At 53.9% G+C, this 16963-nt stretch overlaps 1 protein-coding gene across 1 annotated transcript in view; it reads right to left on the bottom strand.

Moving 5' to 3' along the window:
- Positions 1-3485: 3485 nt before the first annotated feature.
- The window catches only part of MEF2B (myocyte enhancer factor 2B), a 25859-nt gene continuing 12381 nt past the window's right edge, over positions 3486-16963 (bottom strand). The window contains 9 exon segments of the mRNA XM_049098073.1: positions 3486-3778; positions 3780-3843; positions 4168-4279; positions 4414-4507; positions 4599-4732; positions 4909-5056; positions 5535-5669; positions 6676-6879; positions 7392-7474. Of these exon segments, the coding sequence (XP_048954030.1) occupies positions 3617-3778; positions 3780-3843; positions 4168-4279; positions 4414-4507; positions 4599-4732; positions 4909-5056; positions 5535-5669; positions 6676-6879; positions 7392-7474 (1136 nt within the window). The 3' untranslated portion in view covers positions 3486-3616.

Below are 16963 nucleotides of genomic sequence, written 5' to 3'. Positions count from 1 at the left end.
AGTGTGAATAGATGTCTGAGAGGTTTTTGTGGCCTGTGAGCGGGCCCTGTATAGCTGATTGCCTTGTTTCTGTAGGTGTTTTTGTCTTTATGAGCACATGTGAATGTCTGTTTGCAGGGGATTCACTGTGGCTTTTGACCTTTGGACTCAGAGTGTCCCCTGGAGAGAGGATGGGTGACAGAGGTGGTGCTCCTGGGATTTCCCTGGACCAACATGGGGGCCATGAAATGATCTATGAATCCATGAGGGACCCAGGGAAGCTGGGATTTGGGGAAGGTGTCAGAGAAGGGGGACCAAGAAAGAAAGGAGGGGCATTTGCTGCAGGTCCACTGCACATCAGGCTGGGGAGGTGGGGTGCCTAACTCATGGGCTCCTTCTAGTAGGCTGAGGTGGCAGGACAATTGTCTCCATTTCATTGATGAAGACACCAAGGCTCTGGATGTCTCCAAATCTCTACTTCACACCTTGACCTCTCCTCCTAGACCAAGAGCTTATGAGTTTAGTTGTCACAGAGAAGCCCAGGAGGTGAACCACAGGGAACTCACACATCTTGAGCCTCAGGAGGTCCTCATCTTCCCTGCCCCAACTCCCCAGCCTCCGGGTTATCCAGAAGCTCTGGAGTTGGCCCTGACTCTTCTCTCCCCTCTCCTGATCTGTCAGCCCCTCCTGGTGGTTCCCCTTCCAAGTGAAGCCAGTCTCACCAGCCCCACAACCTCCACGCAGTCAGCTTCCCTCATCAGCTTCCACTACAGTCCCCTGCTCCCCGATCTCTGGCTTCTACCCCCTACACCCCACTTCACTGCCCACAGTCTATTTTTCTCTGGAGCAGGTTGAGGACACCTCTTGACACTGAGCCAGACAATGTCCCTCCTCCATTCTAAAATGGACACTCCTCACTCCCTATTCTACACTAGATGAGCAAGCTATCTGTTCCACATGAACATTCCTTGTTCTCTGTTCTCCACTGGGTGAACCCACATTCCATTCTCTGTCCTGCATTGGGTAGTCCATGTTCCCTGATCCTCACTAGACATCCTCTCTGTCTGTCTGCATTAACAGCCCACCTTCTCTGACTACACTGAAGTCCACACTCTTGTTCCATACCCACAATTCCACTATCTCTGTTTATGGTGCTCTTGAAAATGCAACTCTCAGGACAGCTGGGTGGCTCAGTGGTTGAGTGTCTCTGCCTTTGGCTCAGGTCATGACCACAGGGTCCTGGGATCCAGTCCTGCATCGGGATCCCTGCTCTGCGAGGAACCTGCTCCTCATTCTCCCTTTGCCTGCCACTCCCCCTGCTTGTGACCTTGCCTGCTCTCTGTCAGATAAACAAAATCTGAAAGAAAGAAAGAAAGAAAGAAAGAAAGAAAGAAAGAAAGAAGAAGAAGGAAGGAAGGAAGGAAGAAAGAAAGAAAGAAAGAAAGAAAGAAAGAAAGAAAGAAAGAAAGAAAGAAAGAAAAAAGAAAAGAAAAGAAAAGAAAAAAAAAGAAAAGAAAATGCATTTCTCAGGTTTCTGATTTCCATGACTACGTTCATGCCATAATTCCCATGATACTTTCAACCAGTGACTGAGCTCCTGGGAGACTCAGGGCCCCTCTGATGGTGACCATGGCCCTGACTGACATCACCACGGTGTCCTTAGAAAGGCTGGCAGAGGACACTTTCAAGCAAATCTCCCTGAGCCCTCTCCCACAGAGCCAGCAGGTGCAGAGCTAGAGTCTGGACCAAAGGTGTTTCCAGAAGCCAGCCTCCTGCTCACTGAGCTCTCATGACACAGGACACCCCAACCTGTATATGTATAATTATACATGTGTAGGCAACATGTGACAGCCCTTTCTTTTTTTAAGATTTCATTTATTTATTTATTTATAAAGATTTTGTTTATTTATTCATGAGAGACACACACAGAGAGAGGCAGAGACATAGGCAGAGAGAGAAGCAGACTCCATGCAGGCAGCCAGATGTGGGACTCGATCCAGGCACTCCAGGATCACGCCCTGAGCTGAAGGCAGACGCCCAACCGCTGAACCACCCACGCATCCCAGATTTTATTTATTTATTCATGAGAGACACGGGGAGAGAGGCAGAGACAGGCAGAGGGAGAAGCAGACTCCCTGTGGAGAGCAGATGTGGGATTTGATTCCAGGACCTCGGGATCACGACCTGAGCCAAAGGCAGACGCTCAACCACCTGAGCCACCCAAGCGTTCTGACACAGCCCTTTCTGAGTCCCCAGGCTGAGACCCTGAAAACATGAGGTGAAGCCCTTGGAAGCCAGGAGGGATTTTATTTTTTAATTACTATTTCTATTTTATTTTTTACTTGTGAGCGGGGAGTGCAGAATCCAAAGCGTACTATTGGGCGCCACCTAATGGAAGATGGCGAAAGTGCAGTCTCCAGGCATGGGCACGCTGAACTACACCTACCCGCCGGTGCCCCCACCTCCCAATCTCTGAAAGCAGCCCACATTTTTAGGAACCTGCCACGGGGCACTTAACCTGTGGGCACTGACTTCAGGGACTGAGCTGGCTTTTTGTCCCCCGTGAGGGTGAGATCCAAAGGCTAAGAAGGGATCCTCTCCAACCTTACCTCCGTTTCACCCAACCAAAGCTTGGGACTAGAAGTATTTCGACGGGGGGGGTGGGGGGGGGGTGGTGGTGACTCAGGACAGGGGACATGGTGGCGCCAGTCGCATGCGGAGTAGAGGGGTGAGCAGCTCAGGATCCCGGAAAGGTCAGGGATCGGATCTGAGTGTTATCAACATCCCACGAAACCGCATCGGGGGTGCCTGGAGGAGAGAAGCAGATGGAGCTCCCTGCGCTCCTGGACACCCAAGTCTGCCCTCAGGGTACTGGCCAGAGTAGGGGAGTTTGAGCTCCCCGGAGTTGGTAGATAAACTCCGGCTCCCTCCTGCCTTTGGTGGATCGCAATTGCTGGGTCTAGGGATCAAGGGCTATGCCCATTAAAAGATGAATCGTGTAGTGACCGCCCCCAGCCGGCGGGTAGGTAGCGCAACATTCAAAATTCCTAACTGCTCCTTGCTGCCAGCGATCGCGACCCAGCCTGGGAGCTTCCCCCGGAGCACAGGACCCTACGTCCTCAGGAGGTGGTAGTCCAGCCTCTGGCCCCCGAGTGGAACCACTTTAGGTGCGCTCTCTAAGCGCCCCCCAGGGTCCCCAGGGGCGGAGGAGGTGGGCCGCGCTGCCTACGGAGTCGCCCGCTCGCTGCGCCCCCTGCAGGGCTCTTCCCCGTCACGTCCCTACCCCTCAACGTCCTTCCTCCGAGATCCCTCCCCCGAACCCTTGTCTCCCCACCCCAAACCCAGACAAGGCAAGACTGAGACATCTTGGAAAGAGATGGGAGGATCCGGACATGGTGGTGGCTCTGAGCAGCGACAGTGTCGTCCGTGGACACCACGCGTGTTTTATTGGTGGATACACACACAGGAGAGGGAGAAAGGAGCCCCCCCCCCCCCCCGTGGATCCGAACTCCAGGCCCTCACTTTGGAGGGTCATAACTTCTCCATCTTCTCTAAGGACGCGGGGGAGGGAGGTTGGGACCCACGTGCCCTCGCCCAGCCCCGCGTGGGAAGAAGGACCGTGCCATCCCGGGGTCCACTACCGGGCCCAGCCGTCCGCAGTGGGCAGTCGGCGCAGGGGCGGCCCGGGCCGTAGCGGCTCCGCCAGGGGCCGCGACAGGAGCAAGGGGTAGGGGAAAGTCTTGGGAAAGTCTCCGGGGCCCCCGGGGGCCGGCGAGAGGCGCTCGGACTTGATGCTGACCTGGGGGGGTCGGCGGGGAGGCACCGCGGGCGGGGGGCCCCTCCTCACTCAGGCTTCGGCCCCCACTGCAGGGAGAGAGAGAGAGAGAGAGAGAGAGAGAGAGAGAGAGAGAGAGCTGTGAGCTCAGCGAGGAAGGGAGGGAAGCCGGGGAGGTGGCATGGCTCGGGCAAAGGCTCGGCAGGAGGACCTTGGGAAAGGAGGGGGTGGCGGTCCCTCCTGGGGTTTCCAAAATAGCCACCCATCCCATGGAGGAGAGTCGGGAGAGGCTGCGTGTCGAACCAGGAGTGGCCGCCAGAGGTCAGCAGTGGCTAGGGGCTTCGGAAGACTTGGGGGGACCCCACAAAAATGACCGCATTAGGGATGAGAGGAAGGGCAGTTGGGGCACTTACCTGGGCTGGGGAGGGGCGGCTGGGGGCCCATCGCCCCTCGAGTGCTGCCAGGGGGCCAGGGTAGGGGGCTGCAGCAGGCCAGGGGGTGGAGGAGGGTCTCCTAGGCTATATTCTGGGAGGTAGGAGGAATAAACTGAGGCCCTGACCTTAGAGAGCCCCTTGCCCAAGCCTGACCATTCCACCCCTCACCCCCAACAGGCAGTTGTATGGATGTCTCCCTGGGCAGGGCACATAGGGGGTGCATACCTGGGGGGCCTGCAGGGAGGAAGGGGAAACTACCCAGTGGGGGTCCTGGAGCTGTGGCAGAGCACGGACTCTGTAGGCTACCATAGAGGCCTCGCTGTGGGGAGACGATAAAGGGGAAACTGAGGCCCACACCCAGGCCATCCTGCCTTGCCCCATCAGCCCTGCCACGCCTTCCCCTCACTCACCGAGGTGCTCAGTCCCCCTCGGGCCCCTGCCAGGCTACCAGGCAGGTCCGGCCTCCGCCCATCTGCTGCCAAGTACAGGGGTGGTGGTGTCTTGCTGGCAAGGTGGCTCGGTGAAAAGAGAGGGTGTGCCAGGCCTGAGGAGCAGGAAACCCCCAGAGAGAGAGGACATGTGGCCATGTCATCTAATGAAGTCTGAGGTCCAGAGGTAATACACAGACAAGCAGTGCCTGAGCCACCTTCCCCACTACGACCCCCCCACCCCGTTGGATCTCCACCCCCTTTTGCCCCAGGACCTATGGCCCATCCTTACCTGGGGGTCCAGCTTTGGGGGCCGCTGGCCGGAAAGGGGATGGGCGGCTCTGGGCAGGAAGGGCCTCCCCAAGCCCACTGGGGTCGCAGCCTGGTGGGGGCAGGGCCCCATATACCATGTCTGGGCTAGGCATTGTAGGGGCTGCTGGCTGAGGGTAGAGAGGACAGGATTGGTTGGAGGAACATGTTGATGAGGACATCAAATCCAACACAGAAAGTCAGGGGCCAGCATCCACTTCTGGAAGCCCTTGCTACTCCTCCCTCTGGCCTAACCCCACATGACTGAAGGAGCCTGTGTTCGGTCCTGTCACTCATTGGCACCTAGGCCCAGGGCTGAGGCTTCTTATTCAATATGGGGTTGGCACTGAGGGGGCTTCCCAGAGTGTTTGATGAATTAAAGAAATAAAGAAGGAAGGGAATGGCTGTCCATTGAACTCTTATTCATCCTTCAAAGCCCCAATGATAATGCCCACTCCTCTAGGAAGCCTTCCCTTTCCACCTAGGCAGAGACGTGTTCCCAAACTCTAGGTTTCTTGGCCTTAGTTCTCTGTCTTAGTCTCAGCCTTGGCCACTTAGGCCTAGGAGGTGAGGGAGGGCCCCTTCCCGGTGGTGCATGAAGTCACTTACATAGAGCCGGGGCCGGGGCAAGGCTGGGTCACCCCCATCACCTGCCAACCTCCGCAGCTTCTCTCCTGGCCCCTCGGGCCCTTCATCTGGCTCCAGCTCTGGTCCATCGAGGCCCACACCCCTCCGCTTCAGTGTCTGTGAGGAGGGGAAACAATAGGGTGACCCTCCCACCGTCCTAGCCAGGGAACCTGGTTCTATGGGAGAGGGAAGAGACCTACCCTACCCAGCTCTGCGGGTGGATCAGAGTGCAGGCACAGCCTATTCCAGACAAATCCCATTGACCAAAAACTCTAGTGAGTTACATCTAGTAAATTCCAAATGCCTGTGAGAGAGGGACTGTTCTGCCCTGGGACCAGAGAGGCCCAGGTCACACAGTAGGGGTGGAGATCCACCTGGACCTGCTGGCACAGTCCTAACGCTCCTCCTGAATATAACCCTGATATCTCCATCCTGCTCTTGCATGCAGCCTCCAAGGCTGGAGTGTAATAGGTATTTAAAAGATGTTGGAGGACAACATTACAGGCTTTCCTGAGCTGCTCCCCCCGGACCTGCATACTCCTGGACCCCGGTTCTCCTGGACCCCCGCTTCTTCCCACCCTCCTGAAACATTGGGGGTCACCACGTGCAGTCCTAGGCCTGCTGGTCTCTCCATCTCTGTGGCTTTAGCTTCCCACCTTGGGTAAAGATTCCCATTTCCAAAGGGAAGTGATCTTGCCCATCCTGGGTGGTAGGTGTGGGAGGGCAAATCAGCTAGCGCAGGGGTGTTTCTGCTTCTTTCTCCTGGGGACAGGGCAGCTCAGACAAAACCACTCCCGGACCTCAGTGAGGTCTGCTTGCTTTCAGGTACCCTTTATTCTGTTTCTGCACTCACCAAACAGGTGACAGGATTAAATGAGATGAGGTGTGCGAGGGACACAGAGGGCAGCCCTTGATGCACAGAGGCTAATGTTTTTCTTCCTGCTATGGGGGCAGTTGCTCCTGAGAGGAACCCCACATTACCTCGAACCTGCTTTTAAACCACTCAAACCAGCAGTAAAGCCAGATTACAACACTCATCTTTTGTGCCAACCAAGACTCCCTAGGCTCTGAGCAAGTGCAGTGAGCTGGACTTCGGGCGCTGGGGCGGAGGGCCCCAGGGTACCTCGAGGATGTCGGTGTTGGTGCGGCTCTCGTGGGGCTCACTGTACTCCGTGTACTTCAGGAGCACGCGGTCCATGTCCGTGCTGGCATACTGGAAGAGGCGATTGGCGCTGTTGAAGATGATGAGGGCGATCTCACAGTCGCAGAGCACGCTCAGCTCATAGGCCTTCTTCATCAGCCCGAACTTCCGCTTGGTAAACGTCACCTGGACCCAGGACCCACAGGCAGGGTGGGAGAAGACATGGATTTGGGGTGGCGAGGAGGAGATGGAGGGGCCTCCTGACTCTATGCCTTGGGCACGGTGTCCTTCCTGGCTGTACTGCTCCTTCCTTCTCCCTTCTCAACCTGGCAAACTCCTATTGGTGCTTCAAAACCTAGCCCAAATGTCGTCTCCTTGGGGAAGTTTTCCTTGGTCTTCAGGATAGAGCCCACATTGCCTCTCTGAGCTTCCTCAGGTCCGTGCCTCCCTCTGGACCAGCCCTGGATTGGGTGTGTTTGTGTCAAGCTCCATCTCTCCTACTGGGGCTCCAGTCATCAGGGAGAGTAAATGAATAAATCATCATGAAAATGAGCAAATGCTACATTTCAAACTCTGGACACCGCATCAAGGCTCCCCATTCCCTTGCAGTCCCCCCAAATGGACAGGCCTTCACCCAGGCTGCATCTGCTGCCAAGAACACCCTTCCCCCAACTGCTCTTCCAACCAGTGAAACTCACCTGCCGATTCCTTTGGTCCAGAATGCGCGAGATCTGGATTTTTTTCCTCCCCATTGTCCCAGGCTGGATGGAAAGACCTTGGCCTTGGGGGGGAAGGAAGAGAGGACAGAGTGGGCTGATGGAAAGTGAGACCAGGCACCCAGCTTCCCTTCTGTCTTCCGCCTGCCCCCTGCCAAGCACTGAGCGGGGAGATAATGGGGAAATCAAGGCAGGCCAGGTCACCCCACAACCCCCACCCTCAACCAGCCCAGGATGCAGTAGATGCTCAGTAAACACCTTTGGACCAATTCCACATGAAGAGAAGGCTAACCAGGCAAAGGATTGGGGTCCGGCCCCGCCCCTGCCTCTAAAACGAAACAAGCTGGTAATTGTGGGGCCTCAGGGGAGCCTGACCTCCCTAGCCCCTCTGTGTGTGTCATGCACAGCCCCCTGTTGTCGGGAGATAAAATGAGCTAACCCATGGGAAGCATTCAGATCCTCCAGGCACACAGTAAGTGCCACATATGCGCCAGTATTATGAGTACTGGCAACAGCCTAAAAGTCCTTGACGGGCCAGGTTGGATGGACATCTGATGCCGATACCTGGCAGCGTTCAGGAAACATTGCTCACTGAATCACTAATCTTGAGCCACTGGAAAAAAAAAAAAAAAAAAAAAAGCCTGGTCCGCACATTGGACACCTTTAAGTCATTCAATCCAGTAACAGCTGCCCAACAAGCAGGATCGAGGGCTGTGGTTACAAGAAAACGTATATTTAAAAATTGCATTGAAAGTAGAAAAAGAACTAGAAAGAAATAAGCAAGATAGGAGTCACTGCTGGGTGGAAATTTATGGGTGAAATTTTTCCCCCTTTTAAAAAAAATTTAGATGCAATTCACACAACCTAAAATTAGCCATTTTAAAGTGTGCGATTCAGTGGCATTTAGTGCGTATACAGTGTTGTACAACCACCACGTCTAGATAGTTCCAGAAAGTTTTCATCCCCCCAAAAGGAGACCCTATGAGTATTAGCAGTCCCTCTCTACCCTCCTTCCCCCAACCCCTGGCAACCACAGATCTGTCTCTATGAACTTGTGCCTTTCTAGACATTTCATGTAAATGGAACCATACAATGTGTGACCTTCGGTGTCCTTTCTTTCCCCCTTCCCTTTTTGATTATCTGAATTTTCTAACTTTCCCGTTTTAGTGATTATATATTATATCCATTTAAAAAGAATAACAGGGGGGACCTGGGCAGCTTAGTCAGCTGAGCATCTGACTCTTGATTTCAGCTTGGGTTGTGATCTCAGGGTCCTGTGATAGAGCCCCGCGTCAGGCTTCCTGCTCAGCGGAGAGTCTGCTCACCTCTTTCCTTCTGTACCTCCCTGTGCTCCTGCATGCTCTCTTTCTCAAATAAATAAATGAAAGCTTTTTAAAAAATAAATAAAATGGATAAATTAATCTTTAAAAAAGGAAAAAAAGTTACAGGTGGGAGTAGGTCGAGACACCCTGAAAAGACCTCAAGTTTAGAGCCCACACTGGGGTTTTGGCCTGAGGTCTGCTTGAAAGAAACCCTGAACCCTTCTCATGAGGACCTTGGATCTCCCTGGAAGGGTACTCAAGGGTGAGAATGGACAACTCGTGAAGGGCAGCATGTCCCTAAGTTATGCAGCATGTTGGGATCCAGGCTTTCCCCAGCTCTCCCCATGCAGAGCTCCTTGGAATGAAGGCTTCATTCATGTAGCCCATCGTGTAGCATTCATGCCACCATACAGACAGCCACTCCAAGACATCCAAGGCATCCAAGACCCCCTCCACCAACTCTATGACCACAGGATCTCCCAGCCCCTCCCATCTCATAGGTGACTGAGGTTTCAGGTGAGGCTGAGGCTTCCAGGGTCAGGCAGGCCTGAGGTCAGGTGCCAGACAGCCTCCAACCCACTGGGCAGTCCTCAGCAAGGGATGCCTCTCCTCAGGCCTCAGTGTGCTGTTCTGTGGAAGGGCTAGGGATGAAATGCAGAGCACCTAACACAAGGCTTGGGAATGAACTCTTGAGAAGTATAAGAAAATGCGAATCCATCTCCAGGAGCAACCATACCTGCTTCCCAGACTCCAGCTCCAGAGGTTTGGGTGGGACTCTCCATCCCACTGTCCCAGAGTCTCAGGGCCCAGGCGTGTTAGACAACTGTTGTATTTGGCCTGCTGTGTGACCCTACGTGTGCTCTCCACTCTCTCTGGTCTGGGTCTCCGAGCAGTCACAACGATGCAGAGCCAGGACCCACGGGAGCCCTAGCCCTGGCCCCCCAGTTCCAGCTTGACTTGCTAAATTTAACTTCCCAGGCTAATTTTAATCCCTGGCCGGAATCGGGTGATGTTCCCACGGCTGGGACGTGTTGCCCCAGCCCTGACAAGTCCCTGGGGACAGAAGAGGGGCACTGGTCCGGAGGTCCTGGTGCCAAGGTGACTCCGGAAATGCCCCCGTGCCTGGGGTCCCATGGGAACGTGGGACTCAGACATGAATCTGGGCCTGGAAGATCTGAATGTGGACACTACTCAATCTGTCCCCAGTTTAGACGAGCACATCCTGGCCAGGGCAGGGTTCACATAATGAGGGAGCCCCACAAACCAGAAGACCCAGGGGTGGGGGTGGTCTCTTGGAGCCAAGACAGGAAGTGAGTTCCAAGTAGAAGGAGGAGCAGGTACCAAGGCTCTGAAGGATGAGACACAGTAATGAAGCTGGAGCAAGGAAGCCAGGAGTAGAAGTCACAGGGGCAAGGTCACTTCGGTCCTCTGAGCTGTGCGGAGGACTGTGGGTTTTGGTGTAAGAGTGACAGAGAGCCATGAGAGGGTTTTGAGCATGGGATGGGGTTTGATATATCATTTATAAATTTAGCCACAGTTGCCACGGGGAGCAGCAGGCAGGAGACTTGAGGGGAGACCAGGGCTGTGTCCATCTGGGCAGAGACTAGGGGCGAGCCACCTCTCCTCCAGTTCTAGACCCACATCATACACTTTAAGTCAGTATACTCCAGGGGTCTTTGGTTCCTCCAAATCCACCAGATCCTCTGCCATCTCTGGGGCCAGGCCTGACAGATGCAGATGGGCTCATGCTGGGGTTTGACTCTTCTGACTCTCAGTGACCTCGAAGCCCCCAATCCTCACCTGAGAACCAAAGCCATCTCCTATTCTGGCTCTTGAGGGATCCACCCAGCACACAGCTCTGATCACACCTCTGCCTGCTCACACACTCTCCATGGCTCCTCTCTGCCCTCAGGAGAAATTTCTAGTTTCCAACTGGGCATTTGAAGCCCTGCCCCAATCAGCCCCTGCCCATCTTAATCTTCCCATAACAAAATGACTCTGCCTGGAAAGCCCTTTTTTCACTTGGCCAACTCCTATTCACACTTCAAAACGCAGCTTAAAAATTCATTCCTGGGGATCCCTGGGTGGCACAGTGGTTTAGCGCCTGCCTTTGGCCCAGGGCGCGATCCTGGAGACCCGGGATCAAATCCCACGTCGGGCTCCCGGTGCATGGAGCCTGCCTCTCTCTCTGCCTGTGTCTCTGCCTCTCTCTCTCTTGCTGTGTGCCTATCATAAATAAATTTAAAAAAAAAATTCATTCCTCCAGGAAGTCCTCCCTGCCCTCACTCTGGACTCCTACAGCTCCCGAAGTTCCTCTCCAGTTTTGACCCCAAAAACTGGGGTGGGTATATCCAGCTCTGTCCCCCTCAGACTGGAAGCCCCGCAGGACCAGATTTAGTGAATGGATCAGGTCAAAAGAGACTCTGAACTCCCCCCAGCTTCCCTCAACAACTTCCTCTCAGACTCCCCCAGCTGACTCCCTACCCAGAAATACATGGGCATGCAAATCCAGTCACTCAGCGTTGACCTGTCTCAAGCCCAGGTGTGAAGGGCCAGCCAAGGAATGCGGAGGCGGAAGGCCCAGAGTGTGCATGTATATTTGTACTCACATGCAAATCCCCACTGAGCCGCAGACAGACCCGGTGGCCTGTTCTCCAGATGTTGGCGTGATCGGAACTGCTGGGGGGAGGTAGCAGCACATGCTGAGTGTGCCAGGCACGGGGGGGGGGGGGGGGGGGGGGGGGCGCCTCTTCTGTGCATACATTCCCCACCCCCCCATACACACGATATCCAGCCAGAAAGTAGAGAGCTTGTGGCATCTGCTCAGCAGAGAAGCAGAGAGATGGACCCACTGACCCAAGAATGGAACAGGGAAGAAGGGTCAGGAGAAATCCAAGAGGGCATCTCAGAGGATGAAACATGTGGTTGGAGTTTCCTTGATGGACAGGTTGGGTGGGGGCCTGAGCAAATGAGCAGGGAGCAGGCATTTGAAGTCAAGAGTCCAGCACATAAAAAAAAAAAAAAAGAGTCCAGCACTTCCTTACCCTTTTCTTCATACCCTCATGCTTAGCATGTAGTATCAACCATGTGCCAACCACTGCAATAAGCTGACCACAAAAGAAGTAGAAAGTTTAAGTAGATCAAAGACCAGAGATTAGAAAAGTGACTCAAGACCCACCATTAAAAGGACAGCAGGCCCAGATGGTTTTACAGCTTTTATCAAACCTCAAAGGAGAGGGAAATGCAACATTATTAAAACTAACTCAGGGGACGCCTGGGTGGCTTAGCGGTTGAGCATCTGCCTTTGACTCAGGTAGTGATCCCGGGGTCCCGGGATTGAGTTCCACATCGGATTCCCCACAGGGAACCCGCTTCTCCTTTTGCCTATGTCTCTGCCTTTCTCTGTGTGTCTCTCATGAATGTATAAATAAAATCTTAAAAAAAAAAAAAAAAAAAACAACTCAGATCTTTGCAAACAATGAAAATTGCCCAAGTCATTTTTATGAAAACTTCTATATGTCAGAACCCGAATGGGACGCCTGGGTGGCTCAGCAGTTGAGCATCTGCCTTTGCCTCCAGAATTCCAGGATCTCTGTTTCTCCTCCTTCTGCCATGTCTCTGCCACTCTCTGTGTCTCTCATGAATAAATTTTAAAAATGTTTAAAAAAGAACCTGAGTAAGTCCAAAAAGTGAGGTGTATTGACCACAAAAGGGGCCATGTGAACCCATGTGAATTCTCAGGGTTTCTAGGGAAGACATCTTTGAAGAGGTGAGATTGGAGCTGAAACCTGAAGCACGAGAAAGAGACAACCAAGCAAGGGAAGGGCCAGTCATGGGAGAATGGCGGGGAAGGGTGCTCCTGGCAGGGGCATCTCCAAGGGCAAAGGTCTGGAACCGTCAAGAGTTTGATATTTTTTTTAATTTTTATTTATTTATGATAGTCAGAGAGAGAGAGAGAGAGAGAGGCAGAGACATAGGCAGAGGGAGAAGCAGGTTCCATGCACCGGGAGCCCGATGTGGGATTCGATCCCGGGTCTCCAGGATCGCGCCCTGGGCCAAAGGCAGGCGCCAAAGCACTGCGCCACCCAGGGATCCCAAGAGTTTGATATTTTAAAGGAATCACAGACTGCTGTATGGTTGGACAGCATGACAGTGGGGAGATGGGGGAGGGATGGAGGATGGTATAGGGAAGATTGTGGGGATCTGATCACATAAGGCCACAGCAAAGACTGTGGGCTTTGCTCTGAGGTCAATGAGGAGCCATGGAGAGTTTGGGGGCAGGGGCATCGGGACATAATTTTACAGTTTGAAAAATCCCCTTGCACTCTCTTACATTGCTGGTGGGAGGGGAAAGAGGTGGAGCCACTCTGGAAAACTACCTGGTGTCTACTAAAGGGGAATATATGTCTTCCCTATAACCCAGAGATCTCTCTTCTCAGTATTCACCCAAGAGAAACGGATCCACATTTTACCAAAGGACACCAGCAAGAGTGTTTTCAATAGCTTCATTCATCGTTGCCCCCAAGCTAGAACCCACCCAAAGGGCCCCCATGGGAGAATCAGTTAATACTCTCTGCTAGATTCTGTGATAGATTACTACACAACACAGTAAAAGGATGCACGCCAGCTCCATGGAACCATACAGGTAAACCTCCCAGACCGCGAACCGATTCCACGATGCTGGACTCAACAGAGGGGACACACTGTGATGCCTGGGTGGCTCAGCAATTGAGTGTCTGCTTTTGGCTCGGGATGTGATTCCCGGGTCCTGGGATCAAGTCCCACATCAGGGCTCCCTGCAGCCTGCATCTCCCTTTGCCTCTTTTTCTGTGTGTCTCTCATGAATAAATAAATAAAATCTTTAAAAAAGGGGGGGGGGCGGGGACACACTCCGTAATCCCATTCACATGAAGTTCCAGAAGTGGCAAAATTCCCTTATAGTGATGAGGATCGGCACAGTGGCCACCCTAGGCAGGCGCTGTGACAGGGCAGCAGGAGCCTCAGGAGGCTGCTCGCCGGTCCAGAGTCCAGGCACTCAGGCATGTTTCATTTGTGTAAATGTGTTAGCCCCATTCTGATGATTTGTGCATCTTTCTCTCTATGATTTATCTCAACTAAACTAAAAGGATTTTTTTTTTTTTAAAGCTTCTCCTGCTCATGGCTGCCAAGGAGGTAGCATCTAAGAAGGAGGAAAGTGACAGGGAGAGGCTGGGGCAGGTGTCCAGGCAGGAGACATGAGGCCTGAACTGGTGGCATACTTGGCAGGGGGGAGAAGAGCTGGGCATCCCAGGCCTGAGCGCTGCGCAGAGAAAGAACTGAGAGGACAAAGGAAGATTTCCTGAGTGCCCGGAGATCATAAACTCTCTGTACCTGTGGTCGCTAAGTCAATCAACAAACACCTCTGGTCCATAAACTATCACCTTCTTGACCTGGTGGGTCCTTTTACCACCTTGGTGATGGAGATATGGGAGCTGGAAAGGAAGCCACCCTCCCACTGACCCTTCACCACTGCACCCTCCCCATCTGAGGACTCCATTTTCTCACCTGTAAATGGGGGTGAGAATCTTTCTCCCAGCAGCTGGGGAGGAGAGGGTAGTGGATGGCTCTGCTGACCTTGTCCTCTGGCCTTCCAGAAGCCAGGAGGAAGATGCGCAGGGCCTTGGAACTGGGGGTGCTGAGTCAGCATGTCATCCCGCAAGATCACAGCGACACGCTGGGTGACATCGAACCCCCACTTCCTCCCCCATAAAATGGGTCACAAAATTCTGACCTCAAAGGCCTTGCGGTGAGGGTTTGAGAGAAAAGACCAGGAGCCAGTCAAGTTCCCCTTCTTGGCTCCCAGTGGGGCTTAAATGGGGGACGAGTGGCACAGTCACACTGCCAGAGCCCTGAGCCCAGAGGCCACAGATTGCCGGGGCACCCGAACCGGGAAAGGAGGGGAGGAAAGGAGAAGTGAGAGGCAGGTGGGTGGCCGTGGGGGAGGGGAGGGCCCATGGGGACGCGGCGAAGCGGGGAGGGGGCGCCGCTCCTGGGCGGCTGCAGCGAATCAGGCCTGCAGCCCCGCCTCACGCAACCCAGGAGGTGGTTTCATCACCTGTTCCCCAAGTACCTCATTACAGGCGACAGGAAGAGCCCCTTGGAAAGCTGGGACCCCCCCCTCCCCTCTCTTGAGGGCTCAAGCTGTTCCGACCCCAGCTGCCAGCGACCCTCCCCTCCCCAGCAGGGGCCCTGGGCCTGCCTCCTACCCTGGGGGCCTGGGGAGATGGTGCCCCAAGTGAGGGGCCTCTGTGGGTGACTTAGGGGCTGGCTCAGCCCACAGCGGTCCCAGAGGGCAGGTGGGCTCTGTCAGTGACTCTGGTGGGGCCAAGCTTCCGTGGGCCTCAGTTTCGTCCACCAGGAAATGGGGAGACTCAAGGCTGCCTTGTTGAGCTGAGGAGCAAGTCTTCACAGCAGGTGCTCTACAGTTGCTAGGAGCTTTCATGGTCATATGGTCAGCTCTGCTCAGCCCCGGGAGGGGCCTAGATCAGAGCAGGGGACCTAGGCAGACTAGGCAGTGGGGGTTGAGGAAGCTCATTCCTCAGATGGACAGATGAGGGTAGGGAGATGCCCCACACAAGGAGTCCCCCAAACACATGCAGAGCCCTTCAAAATCCACAGATGCTTAAAATATACATAGATATCTTGGGCACATGCATCACCCCCAAACACATGTGAATCCCTCCGTACAAAAGTCCCCAAAAGATGTGCAGTCCAAAATACAGACCCCTCCAAACCCATACAACTTTCCAAACACACATATCCTCAAAACACACTCAGATCATCCTGCATATGCAGACCCCCAAATACACATAGACCTCTCCAGACACACACCGGGCCCCTAACACATTCCAATTCCCCAATTGCACACAAACTCCCAAATACATGCGGGCGCCCCCAAACATACCATGCCCCCCAAACACACGCATGTTTTTTGTCCATTTCCCGTAGATCCCTGGACACAGGTAGGGCTCCTACATCTGCAGTGGTAATGCCCAACCCTCTGGCTCCTTAAGGCAGAGTGGTCCGCAGCTCCAGGGGAGAATCAGGCTGGGGAGTCTGTGGGAAGTAAGCATTTGGAGGGGGCCACATATTTGGATGCTTCATAGGAGTCACAGGCTACAGTGGAGCAGGTGGCAGGGGATTGTAGAGATCTTTGTGGTGATCCTGGGAACTCTAGGGGTCTGAGAGTGGGATGTGTCACCCACAGGCACTCGGAATCCCAGAAACAGAATGTTCCAGTTGGAGAATGCCCCTAGGGGTTCCTTGTCCATGGGTCCCTCTGGCACCCATGGGGAAACTGAGGCCTAATGGGGTCCCTCAGACCTCCTCTCCCCAGGTATGCTCCTTGGAGGGCCCACTGTGGCCATGTGCTGAGAGGCCAGGGCTGTGACTGTGGGCCTGGCCAGGCCAGGGTCAATTCCCGGCTCCACCGCACATTTACTGCCTGACATGCTCTGAGGCTTAGTTTCCCCGTTTGTACCACGAGTCCCTGGGAGCTCCCCAGGAGCCTACCCACCTGTCCCTCCTCTTTAGAAAGGCCTCACCTACCAGCAAATTCCTAGTACACCTTCTGCCCCTTTTCGGGCATCTGAAATAGCAGCCCCACACATTCTGGTCACCCGCCTTGCCTAGGCTGGGGGGCTTTTCCCCTGGAACCCCCCTTGCCCAGATCACTCAGGTCTGAGAAACTGCTCCATGTCCTCTGAGGCCAGGCAGAAATTCCTTTTTCTGGAGGAACCAATTTCCCAGGGGAGATTCGTCTCTCCCTGAGGCACTCAGTCCTACCAGAAACTTTTTGTGTTTCTTTGTTACTTTGACAATCACATTGCCCCATCAGGAGCCTCCCCAGTGCCCAGCACACAGTAGGCCCCTGATCACCCTTCCTTGAGGAAAGGAGCAAACTGCTTTTTTTATAAATGGAAGAAATGGGACCCTTGGATGCCTCAATGGTTGAGCATGTGCCTTTAGCTCAGGGCATGATCCCAGGGTCCTGGGATTGAATTGAGCCTCGCAATGGGCTCCTTGCAGGGAGCCTGCTTCTCCCTCTGCCTATGTCTCTGCCTTTCTCTCTGTCTCTCATGAATAAATAAATAAAAATTAAAAAATAAATATATGGAAGAAACATTGACCACCTGTTCAGTTTTCTTTTAAGTGCCCTGTGGCCCATAAAACAAATTTGAGTCCCATCCCCTT

Source organism: Canis lupus, chromosome 20 (assembly GCF_003254725.2).
Source record: "Canis lupus dingo isolate Sandy chromosome 20, ASM325472v2, whole genome shotgun sequence".
Classification (NCBI taxonomy): domain Eukaryota; kingdom Metazoa; phylum Chordata; class Mammalia; order Carnivora; family Canidae; genus Canis; species Canis lupus.
The sequence above is the reverse complement of the archived record's forward strand: the minus strand, read 5'-3'. Positions and strand labels throughout refer to the sequence as shown.